We start from the raw sequence: 14,231 nt of genomic DNA, 5'->3' as shown, positions 1-14,231 counted from the left end.
GCTGTACTGCAGGCTCAGAAAATAAAAAAAAACCAATGGAAGACACTTTGCCATTGCTCCTGTAGGCTTCCCTGGTGGCTCAGCAGTAAAGAATCTGCCTGCAATTCAGGAGCAACAGGAGACACAGGTTCAATCCCTAGGTCAGGAAGATCCCCTGGAAAAGGGCATGGCAAACCACTCCATTATTCTTGCCTGGAGAATCCCATGGACAGAGGAGCCTGGTGGGCTACCGTCCATGGGGTCGCAAAGAGTTAGACATGACTGAAGCGACTTAGCACGCACGTACTGCACCTCCTGTAAACTTCCTGCCACCCAGAGGCACTCCAAAATGTTAACCTCGAAAGATGCCACGTTACTCATGCTCTTCTCTTCTAAGTAGGTAGTTAGGCTTCAACACCAAGTTTCAGGGGAACTCATGCAAGACAGACAGCCGGGCTGCAGATGTAGACCAGGCCAGTGCCCAGCGGGCCTCATGCAAGTTCCATGGCAGAGTGTCTATGGTACCCATGGCAACCTGCTCCCCCATCGCTGCCAGGCAAGGGCAAATGACACGCTGCACAGTAAGCTCTGCTGTGACACCACCGCCTGAAAAGGGCTCTCTGGGGAACAGGACCACACACTCCACCCTGGGAGAATGGAAGGCAGGCCCAGAAAGCCACGGCAGATACCTGGCTGTGGTCCACTGGACACAAACTTTCTCCTGGGATCATTTCAGCCCAGAGAGTCTGCCTGGTCCCGTGTTAGAAATCGACAGGGAAGTGACCTTGCCCCAGGGGGATGGTGGGGGGGTGGTGGCAGTGAGGTGGGCTGAGGCTCTGCAGGGTGGGGAGACCCCAGCTCAGCAAAACCTCTTTCCTAAACTCTTCTGGACTGTGCAGTGGATGCTGCACTCATTCATTGCTTTGCACGCACATTTTAACTCAATGCCTAATTCTCGTCCAGAGAATGGCCCTCCCAACCCAACAGGCTCTCTGCCAGCAAGGGAGGGAGGGGTGTTTCAGGGAATCAGTTGACAACGCAGGAACATGGTGGCTGAGAGGGCCTGGAGCCAGGAGAGTTCAAAGCCAGCACTGCCTCGGGTCCCGGACGAGTTACTCGACCTTTTGGAGTCTCGGTCTTCCGTCTGTTAAATGCACGGATGTTTCACAAAGGTTCCCAGAGGGTGAAGCAGAAGGTAACGTGTAGGATACTTGCTGTGGTAGCCTCCATCAGCCATTAGGGCTTCCTTCCATTAAGGCCAGACACGAGGGAACCAGGACCCACAAGTGAAGGAGGTCCCCTGCATAAGCGGTGAGGGACAGACCTGGGGTTCACCTTGGTCCTTCTCACCTGAAACCCTTGAAGTGCTCCTTCCTCAAAAAGTGGTTCTCGACCAGCGGCTGAACCTAAAAAGCTTTTAAAACCAGGATGCACAGGCTGCACCTGTAGCAATTCTAACTTGGAGAGGGGGTACCAGCGTGCATTTTTTCTAAAGTCTCCCCCACATGATTTAAATGTGAAGCCAGGGAGGAGATTCACGACCGCAGATTGCAGCGGCTGCCCCCGTGATAAGGTCTGTAAGATTTCCCCGATTTTCCCTCTTTGAGCAGGAAAACCATCAGTGGGGCTAAAGCCTCTGTGAGATGAAACCTTCTCTCAGCAGACAGTGCATAGCCTGCTTTACAGATGAGGACACCGGGTTCTGAGCAGAGAAATGATACATGAGTTGGGACCTGCACATATAACTCTCTCCGTGATGAGAAACAAAGGATCGCTAGTTCTTGCCAGTCGAGAGCCTACTTCCTTGTCCATTCAGCTGATTCACCAAGTCAGTAAGTCTCCCTGAATTACAGTCTGCGCTTGAAGGAAGCGGCAGGATTTGTAAGAAGCATTTACCACCATGAAGTTGTAGCAACCGGGCCCCGAAACGATGGGCTTCAGAGGTGGAAGTGCCACCAAATGAATCAATCTGGGGCTTCCTGCGGCTGTTTTTTACCATTCTTTATATATCCACAGTCATGTTTTCTGTGTCCTCTGTTAGTTAACACATCTCAGACGGTCTGCTGTGACCCCCAACTAGGACAGCACTTAGAAAGATGGCAACAGGTTCAGGAGGGAGAAAAATCCACCCAGTTCCCAATGCCATTAAAGAATGGGGGAGGGGCAGGGAATGGGAAAGATGCCAGGAAGAGATACCCTCTCTCCATGATGGGAGGAGACAACTGTGACCATATAAACCCAGAAAGACACTGCTACTTAAAATAACGGCATGCAAGCAATAAATACCCAGGGTGCAGATAATCTTCTAAGAAAAAAATGTAACCCCAACAGCCACACACAGGGATTGCAGGAGTGGGCGGGGACAAGGGACTTAATCCTTCAGCTTCAGCAAACCGCCTCCCCCCAGCCCCCCACCCATCAAGCTGCAAATTGTTCCGACAGGGATTTTCAGGCAAATATCTCATCTGCGTGCGAGACGTGCAGGCTGATAGGGACTAATGGATGGATCTCTGAAGCCCCGAGGAAAAGCGTGGCCACACACTTGTGTCTGTCAGAATCACTCAACAAGCGGATGCCAGCCTAGCTCAGAGTTCCCCTCCCGCCCCACCCTGCCGTGAACCCCATAAGATGGCTAAATGTGAGTGTGCATTTCTGTGTGCACACATACACCTACAGGTGTTGAGAGAACCAATGTATATCTGTGTGCCCCAGTGTATCGAGTGTTCTTTTATCAACATCTTTTATCCAAAAGTCAAAAAGGGGTGGGGCTCCTTCTGCATCTCCCTCCTGATTTCAGATGGGGCATTTCTCACCACCAACAGGTTTTACAGAAATATAACCGGACCGTGGTCAGCCTGTTCAGTGGGCTATTTAAGAGCATACCTGAAAGGGCTGGGGAGCAAGACACCTGTAAGGTTCCCCAGTGCCCAGCTACCTTGCAAAGAAGCCTAGTTGTCCTTCTGTGGCCTGCTGGACCTGAGGGATGAAGCTGGTGGAGGAGCACTCTGCTCCACCCCACCCCTGCCAGCATAGGGAGCACCTTGTCAGGCTCCCATCACCAGGATGTCCTAAGAGCACCCCAGGGTCAACTCTCCCCACCTCCTGGGGCAGGTCTGAGGACAGGGAGGTAACTCACACCTGGGCAAACCCTCGGGAGAGGAGCTGTCACTGCGGCCTTGGTGACCAGCCCCTGAAAAATGTGATGGCAGAGAAAGCCCACAGGCCACCTAGCTCGGGGGATGCCTTGAAGCCACTTGGGAGGGTTTGCACCTGGGAGCCAGTGTTTATCTCTCAGGCATCCTGACCTGACCTGACCTGGAGCAAAATGCTCACCACTGTCTCAGCCTGTCCACCTGACAGGCCCCTTGGTGATTTTGCTGGAGGAGCGTGTGTCGCCTTCAAACCTCTGGAACCACCCTTTTAAGAGGTGGCTCTCTCCGTGGCTGGGGACAGAGCCCAAGGTAAACCTTCCCAAAGCATTTACGGGCCAGGCCCGACAGGGCGGAGAGGCGAACTGTCAGCAAACTCCAAGTCCAGAGAGAGAGTGTGTATGTGTGCCCGCGCGCGCGCCGGCTCGCACACTCGGGAAACGCTGCCAACCGCGTAGTCCCCACCCGCAGACCCTCCCCGAAACGTGCACAAAGGCTGAGTTCCAGACAACTCTCTACGCCCCGGCATAGGGGGTAGAGGGGGGCACGGGGAGAGGAAGAGAGAGGGAGGCAGACAGCAGTAAAGACCGCGAAGGGAGAGGAGGGGAAAGAGAACTAAAGATAGGAGATTAGAAATACATAGAAAGGAGGAGAAAAAGATAGACGAAGGAAATACATAAAGAAAGAGAAACAGAGAGACGAAGGATGGAGTGAGGGGGTGGAAGCAGAGAGAGGTTGAGAGGAGAGAGAAACACGCGGTGGGGAAGAGGAGGCGGAAAGCGGAGAAAAGGAGGCGGGAGGGAAGGAGGGGAAGAGAGGAGAGAGGAGGTAGCGATCGACGCAGAACGGCGGCTGGGACCCGAGGAGGCGCGGCGGGCGCCCGGGAGAGGGGCCGCGGCCGCGGGAGACGCCGGCGTCCCTTCCCACGCGTCCCCGAAACGGAGGTTCCCGGCGGCGCCCGGCGCTTCCCGCTCAGCGCGCGCGCCGTTTCCGGGTCCCTCTGCGCTCCGCGCGCGAGCCGAGTCGAGCGGAGCCCCGCGAAGCCCTCGAGCCGGGCCACAGCGCCCCCGACGCCGGCCAGGGGAGGCGCAGCGCCGGCGCCGTGCCCGCCCCGCGCCGGAGCTGGTGGGGAGGAGCGGGGGGCGCCCGGGCCGGGACGCGGGGACGGCGCGGAGGGCGGCGCCCGGCCGGCCGAGCGCGCCGGAGGAGGGGAGCCGGCACAAAAGCGCCGGGCCGGCGCCCTCCACACAATGGCCCCTCTCCGCGCACGGCGCGCCCTCCCCGGCCGCCCGGCCCCGCGCGCGTCTGCACTCACTCCTGGGCAGCGAGGGGCGGTGGTCGACCGGGATCCAGATCTTCTGCACCCGGCTCTGAGTCAGCTCCAAGGGCATCTTCCCAGCCGAGGCTCGGCGGCCCTCCGCCCCTTCCGAAGAATTCAGACTTGGGGAGGAGAGCGGCCTGGCGACCCCCGAAACAAAGGGGGGCGAGGGTGCGTGCGCGAAAGCGCGGCTTTTTGGAAACGTGCTTTGTGCTAAATCACGGGCGCTCGCCTGGGGCGCGAGGCTCCCCAAGCGCTGCGAGAGGGACGCGGGGCTGGGGCGGCACCCACGGCTCCCGCGGGGCGCGGATGCTCCGAGCGCAGTGACAGCCGCGGTCCTCTTGCGCCGGCTAGAGCCCGTGCGGTCCTCGCCCGCTGGCCTCCTCTCCGGCTCTGCTGGACGCCCAGCGCGCCGCCCCGGCTTTTAAGACAGCCACGCACACGTCAGCCCTGGGGCGGGGACGCATTCCTCGGGTTCCAGCCCCCTTTCACGTGGAAGGAGGGTGGCCCAGCCTGCTGGCGCCCCCTGCAGACCGGCGACGCCGACTCAGATAACGCCCTAAAGGAGCCCTGGCTGAAAGTGCCACTTGGTGAGCCTCCTCCTGTCATCCCCTAAAAACGCCCCGCACAGCTTCCCAGAATAACCACTGCAGCTGTGCTGGGAGGAGAGAAACAGAACCGTCCAGTGCGGCCCGTGGAGCCCTGCAAGCGAATCACCTGGAATGCTTATTGCATCCTAAAGACTCGGCCTCTTTGGGAATGGGACCCAGATACTGTGCATTCTTTCTTAAATACAAATTTATTTAAATTGGAGGCCAATTACTTTATACATTCCGGGCCAGGCACGGTCACGGTGAAGACAGGGGTTTAGGGTTAAAAGTTGGGAAAAAGTTAAGAGGGGACGGGGGTGTGTGTCTCTGCTACCCTAGAGGGAGGCCAGAAGGAGGTCGCTGAGAGCGCCTCTGGGGTCACTCCTTGCTGGAACTGCTCCCTAATAATATCCGTGAGTCTCAGCCACCACTGCCCTGGCGCCACCCCAGGGGAGGGGGCTTCCTTGGCCCTTGGTCCTCACTCTGCCCAATTTCCTGAATTCCTTAGAAACCCTGACCTGTGCTGAAAGGTCCCCGGAATGCTGGGCACAAGGAGGGGGCGGGAAAGACTCGGAGGCTGGACCAAAATGGAACGTGGCATCTTGGTTTTCACGGTCACCGTTTACAATATTTTCGATATACTTTTATTTCTTCTAGTAGAATAGTAGATAAACCTCGATCCTATTCTGATCTGAAATTGATTACCTGACTGAAAGTCCCGAATAACTATTGGGAGGTGGCACCTTGATTGTGCAAACCCCTAAAATTCGCCAGTTTTTGCCGTGTGTCCCTCCGTATCCCGGGTTCCCAAGGCTTTGCATCAGCTGGGGACATACGGCAGTCGTGAGGTCAGGTCCGTGGCCGCCCTGTGAAGATCTGGGGTGCGGGGTGCGGAGGGATGCCTCCCTCGCAGGCATTCACTTGGATGTGACTTTGGCACGCGACGCCTCAGTGAGCAGCGCTGCGCTGCACAGGCGCATCCCTCCGCTGGGGCTGCGCGGTGATTGGAAGGAGGCGGCGCTCGCCGAAACCCACACTGCCGCGGAACAGTCTGCGCAGAGGCTGCCACACGTCGCTCACGTACCGCATGGCTCGGCTGGGAAGGCGCCCGCTCCCTGGCGGCAGGCAAGCAGCTCCTGCCTGCCCGCCCCGCCCCGCCGCGCCTCCCCCTTCCTCGCACCCCAGCTCGCCCAGAGCACGAGCTCCGAACCATCCCCCAGCCCGACGCCCACCCCCACCCTGGGCACTCCCTCAGTCCAGGCAGCCCCCTCCCCCAGCCCGCCTGGGGTCGCAGAGCGTCCAGCGCTACCCACCGGGTGGGGATGTACCCTCAACACCCCTCCCTTCGCGCACCGACCCCCACTGCAGGCTCCTCACCGAGCTCAAGCATCCTCACTTTCCTCCACCCTAGCCCGCCCAGGGGTCCGGATCTCCCATTGTCGTCCACTGGGGGGTACCCTCGACCCCTTCGCTCCTGCACCCCGATCCCCACTAGGGGCACCCCACTCGCCTGGACGTCCCCCACTTTCCCCACTCCCCAGCCCGGGGAGGAGCGTCGCCCACCGAAACAGAGCCCTTGACCGCCTCCCCCCGCCCCGCCCCCTCCTCCCTCTCCCGAACCCCTGCCCTCCTCCCTTCCTCCGCTTTGCTGACTGCCTGGTTTCGGAGCTTGGGCAGCTGTTCAGAAACCCGAGTGCGTTGCATTCGGACTTGTTTTTCTGCACTGGGAGCAAATGCCAGAGATGACACCCTAGATCGCCCCAGGGAGAGTCCCACTCCACTCCAGAAATAAGAGCGGGCTGACCCAAAGAGGAAAACAGTGAGGAGGGCGCACCTGCACCCTGCCCCCAGCTGCTGGGGTCCGGCGCCCCGGCTGCACCCCCGCATGTTTGCACACTCGTCTCTCCCTGAGGACCCAGGGTACCTGTGTGCCAGCTATTGCCCACCGACTTTTGTTTGCACAGGCTGAAGGACAGGGCAAGGCTGGGGTGGCATTCTTCCACCCTCCAAGCTTGCAGGGGACTGTGTTTCCGAGCAGGCCACAGAAGTGAACTGACAGTGTATCTTTAATTTCCCTGTCTGGATCACGTGTCTGACCAGGGCCCAGCTCGGCGGGCACAAGGCAGTGACAGTCCTCGGAGCTTCTAGCTGAGGCTTGGCACCTTTGCTGCCTGGGTGTCCATAGTGCGTGCCTTAGAGCAGAGACGGAGTTCTAGCTGATCATCACCTCCCTCACCTGATGGAGGCCAGCAAACGGAAGTTTTGCGTAATCCTTCTCCCACTTCTTATATATAAGTGCAAAGAAACTGGGAGAGAGTGGGGGACGAGCTCGAATTCACACTTTAAAAATAAGGTTGGGGGGGGGGTGTGGGTCATGAGACAGCCAGAACTGGAGCAGTCCTTGCAGTCCCCCAGTACGGTATATCAGGGTAGTGTTCTTCTGGAAGATAACGTCGCTTCTCTGCAAGTTCATTTACAAACAAGCCAAGCGCATCTGAACTCCAGAATGGACTGGTCCAGAGGCAACTGGTTTAGACATCCACCTGTTTCCCTAGTTCTGTTAACAACCTTATCTATATCCAACCATCCATGGCTTTGACCCACCCCCAAAATCTGGCGATCAGGGATGCCGTCCTTCAGAAAAGGCAGCAGAGAATGTAAAAACCCCTCTAATCCAATGATATTTTTACAAACAGGACAGCTTCAAGGATTAGGGTGGGGGGGGGTGTAGAATTTTATGACCCAAGGTCTACAAGGAATCTTCCAGATTATCCAATCATCCTTTTAAATGAGTAAAGGGAAGTTTAGAGATTACAGGAGTCAGAACCGGGCTAAAGGTCAAGGACCACAGCCAGTTAGGAACTTTTTTCCCTTACTTGACACAGACATCTCCCAAGAGACTTGTGATGGCCACAGCCTGACTCCAGGGTGCTGAGCAGAGTGATGATGAGGGGAGAAGCGTGCACTGTAACTCAGATCATCTCACCCAGAAGGCAGCTGAGAAAGCCCTGCGTGTGCGGCATGGCCTGCTGCCATGCTTCTTTATAGAGAATTCCTTCGCTGGGTCCAGACTCAGCAGGAGTGGTGGGGCTGGGTTTTCTCCATGACCTCTTGCTTCTCGGTTCCCTCTGCTAGCAGAGGTCATCTAACCACCTCCCCGCACCCCATCCCCCCAACTACCACCACCCCAGACACTCCTGTAACTACAGCAAAAAAGCAACACCATTTGCACAATGGTGAGCCACTGAACCAGATTTAAACACTGAAATGGTGCTAGAACCCACCTTCTCCCCAGCGAGAAGAGACAGAACAAGCCCTGGCAGGTGGTGAGCAATCAGATATTGCTAATTAGACACAAAGTGTCGTCATTTGCTCCCGCGAACAATCCAGTGTCTGAGAGAGTGAAGACAGACACCAAATAAAAGACTGAAATCAGCCCTTACCTCACCAACCATCCAAAGAAAGGGGAGAGGACTTAAAATATATATATATAAAATGTCACTCATACATGAAAGGAACACAGATACAGACAGAGACCCACACGATGCAACGCCAACGAGTTGAAAACCCAGTTCAAAACCTGCACATGGAGGTTTATAGCAGCTTCATTCAGCATCGCCCAAAGGTGGAAGCAGCCAACATGTCCATCAGCAGGTGAAAGGGTAAATAAACTGTGATGCCTCCAGACAATGGGATATTATTTACTGCCAGAAAGAAACGAGCTGTCAAGTCATGACAAAGACATGCAGGAACGGTAAGTACATATTCCTAAGCGAAATAAGTCAATCTGAAAAGGCTCCAGACTATGATTCCAACTCCATGAAATTCTGGAAAAGGTACAATTACAGTAAAAAGATGAATGGTTGCCAGGGGTTAGGGAAGAAAGAGTGATACACGGGTAAAGTACAAGGGATTTTTAGGGCATTTACACTGCTCTGTATATTACAGTGATGGATATGTGTCTTTATATATCTGTCCAAACTCATTTAATATACAACACCAAGAGTGAACCCACGGTAAACAGTGGACTTTGGGTGACGATAACGCCTGCCACTGCAGGAGACACAGGAGATGAGGGTTCGATCCCTGGGCTGGGAAGATGCCCTGGAGGAGGACATGGCAACCCACTCCAGTGTTCCTGCCTGGAGAATCCCATGAACAGAGAAGCCTGGCAGGCTATAGTCCATGGGGTCGCAAAGAGTCGGACACGGCAGCACACAACGGCAGCAGCAGATGTGTCTGTGTGGGTTCAGCCTCAGTAACCACGTGCCACCTGGTGAATGATGCTGATGACAGCAGGCACGGCATGGGTGGGGGTGGGGGGCACCTGGGAAAAGTCTGTACCTTCCTCTCAATTTTGCCGTGAATCTCAAACTGCTCTGAAAATAAAGTCCAGTTTTTAAAAGTCACTTATTTTTCTACAAATGTCGTATAGATGTTTCTCCAAATGAGGGGACTTACTCATCTCAGTATGAGGTACCAGGACACTTAAATGTGGCCACAGCCTGGCTCTTGGTGAAGAGTCACGACTGAAGTCCCACTGAACCAGCAAGTTTCCTTTCCTTCTGCCTAGCCCTTGTTCCTCCACTTTCTGCAGGCCTTTCCTCTTCTGAAGGCACACCCGTGACCTAGGGACCATACTCTTAAAATTGCCCTGGGTGTTTCAAGCAGGCATTGCATCAGGCTCCTGCTCTGAGAGTATCTGACACTCCCTGCCAACCTCTTCACCCAATATCGAGACAGATGTTATGTGTGTGTATGGAATCTGGAGAGATGGTACTGATGAACCTGTTTGCAGGGCAGCAATGGAGATGCAGACATAGCGAACAGACTTGCAGGGGGAGGAGGGGGACAAACTAAGAGAGTAGCTTGGAAACAGATACATTACCATATGTAAAATAGATAGCCAGTGACTCGGAGAGCTCAGCCTAGGGCCCTGCAACCACCTAGAGGGGTGGGATGGGGTGGGAGATGGGAGGGAGGTTCCAGAGGGAGGGGACATTTGTATACCCGTGGCTGATTCATGTTGATGTGTGGCAGAAACCAGCACAATATTGTAAAGCAATTATCCTCCAATTAAAAAAAGTTTTTAAAGCATTCCTTTGTGTGTGTTTTTAAAAATCGGATATTCTGTGGTCTGTTTCACAGTCTGGTACCAGCAATCAGTTTCCCGGTTTTGATATTTTTCTGCCGTCTTATGGAGATGTCCCCATAAGAGGAAGCTGGGTGAAGGGTTCATAGGACTCTATGTGCTATTTTGTAACTTTTCAATTTCAAAAGAAAAAAAGTTGTTTAAAAACACCCCAGATTTTAAATTGGTGATCACTCAGTTTGCTCAAATTCTGGAAAAAAAAATAGCCAAAAGCATAGACAGTGTGTGCTAGGTAGCTTCAGTTGAGTCTGACTCTTTGCGACCCCCTGGACTGTAGTCTGCCAGGCTCCTCTGTTCATGGGATTCTACGCAGTACAGACATGAAGGGAGACGGGAACTGGCAGAAAGGGAGCCAGGAACCTGGGGATGTGCATGTGTTCCTAACACCTTTGCTTCCGAATCCCACACCTGCGGAAAAGAGGAATCAAGCTCAAACAGTTTTACTTTGGTGGAGGTGGGGGCGATGATTCTGTTTACGGGCTTTGTGTAGATCTTCGGGAGAGTATCAGCAGGTTTGCGGTCTTTGCAGGCACAACATGAAATAAAGAGGAGACCCATGTAGAGGTCGGCTGAGGGCTCCCGACGACCGTGCCAAACCTGTTTTTCCTGGAGGGGAAAGCAGACACAGAGACCAGCAAGCAGCTCACTGTCCATCTTCTGGTACATTTAACAGATGCTCAGGAGCAGGAGCTGCGAGTCATGCACAGAACAGGCTGCACTGGAATCACAACCATCTCATCTTGGGTCTAGCCAGGAAGCAGCAGCAGGTGATCACCTAGCTCATCATAGTGCTGCGTGCTCTGTCTCACGCCGAGCATGACAAAGAAAGATCTCCCATGCCCAAGAGCTTGTAGCTGAAGACCAGAGTGGGACATGGCCACGAAATAGAATACAAGCAGGGAACTGAGAGACAGGTGCTGGGTAAGGTAAGATCATGCTGAATGCAGGCTCAGGGTAACAAGCTCACATTGGGAGAATACGGAGAGTTTGCATGGACTTGGGGCAGATGGGCTGGGAATTTCGTATCCATCTCATTGTCCTACAGCGTTTCTCGCAGATGGCCTGGGAATTTCGTATCCATCTCATTGTCCTACAGCGTTTCTCCGCTAAGTCCAAGGTCACACATTGAAGAAAGTCAATATCTCTGTTTCTTCCCACATGAAACAAGCATTTACTAACAGCAGCTGTCCTGGGGGCGCCAAAGTCAAATGAGGCATGGTCCTTGTCAGAAATACGGATTCATTTTTGAATTTCATAGTGTCCCCAACACACACACACACATGGACGGACACACAGAAACACACAGACACACACACTCTCCTACCTTTTCCCCTTAGAGTTAATGAAACCGAGGCTCACCAATATGACTTCCTTGTGATCACACAGCTATTAATAATGAGCCAAGGAATAAAAAAATAACTGACTAGGCTGGTATTCTTTCAAGTGTCACCCAATTAAATCACTTTCCAACTAGAACATTCAGTTTCCTTCTCAATAACAATGCCAACAACAAAACTTTGGATCCAAGTGGTTTCTATGACAGTATCTACATTACCTACTATTTGGATATAACGAGGAAATAAGAAGCGTCTTCAGAAACTATTACAAAGATTAATAACTAAGCCTACACTGTAAAGTGCTCCTTAGGATACGAAGAGAGAGTCACCCCCCGCCCCCGCCACCCCAACAGAGTCCCAGCACTCACACCTAACAGTGTCCTCTTCTTAAAAGGCTAATAGTTGCCACCACAGCAGATTAAAAAGAAATAACTATTTCATGAAATCAAAGTGAGTCAGCATTAAAAACTTCTTTTAAAAAGGTGCAGGAGGGAGGCTTTGAGCTCTTTGTGTACTTCTCAAAGGTTTTAAGATGTCCTAATAAAAGCAAAGAGGAAAAGAAATATCCTACTTCTTGAAAACTATTCGAACTCTCTGATGAGCTCCACATTTCTGTGGTTGATAAGGTATCTTTGTGGCCAGACTGTCAAGAGCACGGCATCACTGTGGCTCCAGGACAGTGCGGACCCGCAGGAGCAACAGCTGCGGCTGAAGGTTTTCCAGTCGTGAGAAGAACCAGAAGAAGCTAAGGGCAGCGCTGGGTCCCAGTTAACCTCATGGAGTGCAGACACCGTCGCTTCAGCGCACTGTGCTGTAACAAGCTGGCGGATGGTCCACGTTCCGTGTTGTATCCCGCATCTTCAGTCGCCCTCCCAGGTTTGTGGAGTAAGAAACACCCAAGTGGAGGCACAAAGAGGAAGGCGCTGGGCTGGGATCCAGATTCGGGGAGAAGGCAGGTGGGTGCAACAGACAGCCAGGTGGGTAGAGAGTGGGGCGTGGGGGGCAGCCAGGGGGCACCTTGTGGACCATCAGGACAAGTAGCTCCTGTTTTAAACTAGAGGAAGACTCCAGTGGGCACCGAGAAAGAGCAGCAAGAAGACGGGAGGGAACTTCTTTGTAATCCTGGCTGTTTTCAGCCAGAGGGGCTAGAATGGAGCCGGCCTGGTGGCAGGTACTCACAGCACTGGCTATCGGCATGTGCACTTGGTGAAAGGCTGGCCTCTGGTCATAGTGTTAAGGACAGGTTATAACAGGCAGGCAACAGTCTTAGGACCCTGAGATAAGGTTCAGAGTCTCTGCTCAGGGTTAAGGAAGATAGGGTGAGGGGGAGCTCAAGAGACAGTCCCCCCTGCGTGGAGATGATGGTTTCAAATGACTTGGTTCTCAATTTCTCCTCCACTCCTTCCCCAAACAGCATTTATCCTAAGAGAAGGGCAGGCCAAAAAACTTTTTTCCTGGAAAATTCATCTCAAAGGCATGAAAACAAGAGGTGGCGGGGTGCAGCAGGAAAAGATCGGGGTGCTAGAATGCTAACTGGATGTAGGGACCTGTAACCATACCATAGGATGCAGGTTACAGGGCCCTCAAATCCTGAAAAAGTTGCCACCTGCAGTGAGGATGAATTGATGAGTAATCCTGGAGAATTCCATGGACTGTACAGTCCATGGGGTCGCAGAGCTGGACAGGACTGAGCGACTTTCACTTTTAACAGGCTGCCTCGGCTCTGCAAGCAGCCGTGACAGGGACCCTTCAGGCACAGAACGCCTCCACCTCCCCTCACCTTCACAGACAACCCACTGGTGAGCAGACCACAACGTTCTATCCTGCCCAGCAGCTGTGGTCCTCCTGGAAACGTACCAAGTGAGCAATCTAGTTTAAAGACCATTCTCTCACCAGTTTGGTTTGTGACTTGGTCTCCCCAAGCTCCACCACCGCTGGTTGCACTAACATCCAATTTCTAAAGAGGAAAATCTGGGGACTAGACACTGGGCCACAGGGAGCCCCACACCCACTCCCCCCGACACACAGCGCTGGCCACCCATTTCTCTCTGACACCAGCCTTGTTTCTTTTCATCACAGTCATGGAAGCGTGCCCTGGAACACTTTGTGACTCTATTTCTTGCCAGAAAAGTTTCCCAATGACAATATTTTATTAGACACAAACACAAAACAAGGAGAGGTCGAAGAAGCAATCCAGAAGTGTAGTAAGAGCCAGATAAACTGAGGCGGCAGCTCTGGGTCAGCTCGCCATGGAGCGGGGGAAACAACAGCAGCTACTGATCCCTAAGAACCCCCCGATGCGGATGTCTCCTGAGGGTCTTCTAGGACCTGCATGACACTCTCTTCCAAATCACATATGGAAAAGAAACAGGCAAAAACCCACCTGTGCCATAAGAAAAGGGCTGGGTGACTTTCGGTAGGTGAAAGATTTCCAGAACACATCACTGGATAAGCTGAGGATAAGTTAGACAACTTGGGGATTTTTTTTTTTTCCCCCTAGTTCAGGCTGTTTCCTCATCAGCAAGAAAGCTATCACTTGGCCATTAGTCATGGTGGATGAAGAGGCCAGACAGATGCCAGGGACAGTGTGCAAACACCAGGACAGTGATTACATCAGCTAAAGACTCAACCAATGGACTTCCCTGGTGGTCCTGGGGTTAAGAATCTGCTTGCGAATGCAGAGGACAAGGGTTCAGTCCCTGGTCC

General features: G+C 53.6%; 1 protein-coding gene across 7 annotated transcripts in view; it reads right to left on the bottom strand.

Moving 5' to 3' along the window:
- Positions 1 to 14,231, bottom strand: part of PFKFB3 (6-phosphofructo-2-kinase/fructose-2,6-biphosphatase 3) — an 82,687-nt gene that overhangs the window by 23,217 nt on the left and 45,239 nt on the right. For 2 of the 7 annotated variants that reach the window (XM_018056959.1, XM_018056958.1), the window contains exon 1: positions 4,444 to 4,858. The exons of 4 other annotated variants lie outside the window; for them this stretch is intronic. In XM_018056959.1, coding sequence (XP_017912448.1) covers positions 4,444 to 4,519 — 76 coding nt within the window. In that variant the 5' untranslated portion in view covers positions 4,520 to 4,858. Of the gene's footprint in view, positions 1 to 4,443; positions 4,860 to 14,231 lie in introns of those variants that run through there. One more of the 7 variants, XM_018056957.1, reaches the window with a different exon arrangement.

Source organism: Capra hircus, chromosome 13 (assembly GCF_001704415.2).
Source record: "Capra hircus breed San Clemente chromosome 13, ASM170441v1, whole genome shotgun sequence".
In the NCBI taxonomy this organism is placed as follows: domain Eukaryota; kingdom Metazoa; phylum Chordata; class Mammalia; order Artiodactyla; family Bovidae; genus Capra; species Capra hircus.
Note: the sequence above shows the minus strand (reverse complement) of the source record. Positions and strands in the feature narration are given on the sequence as shown.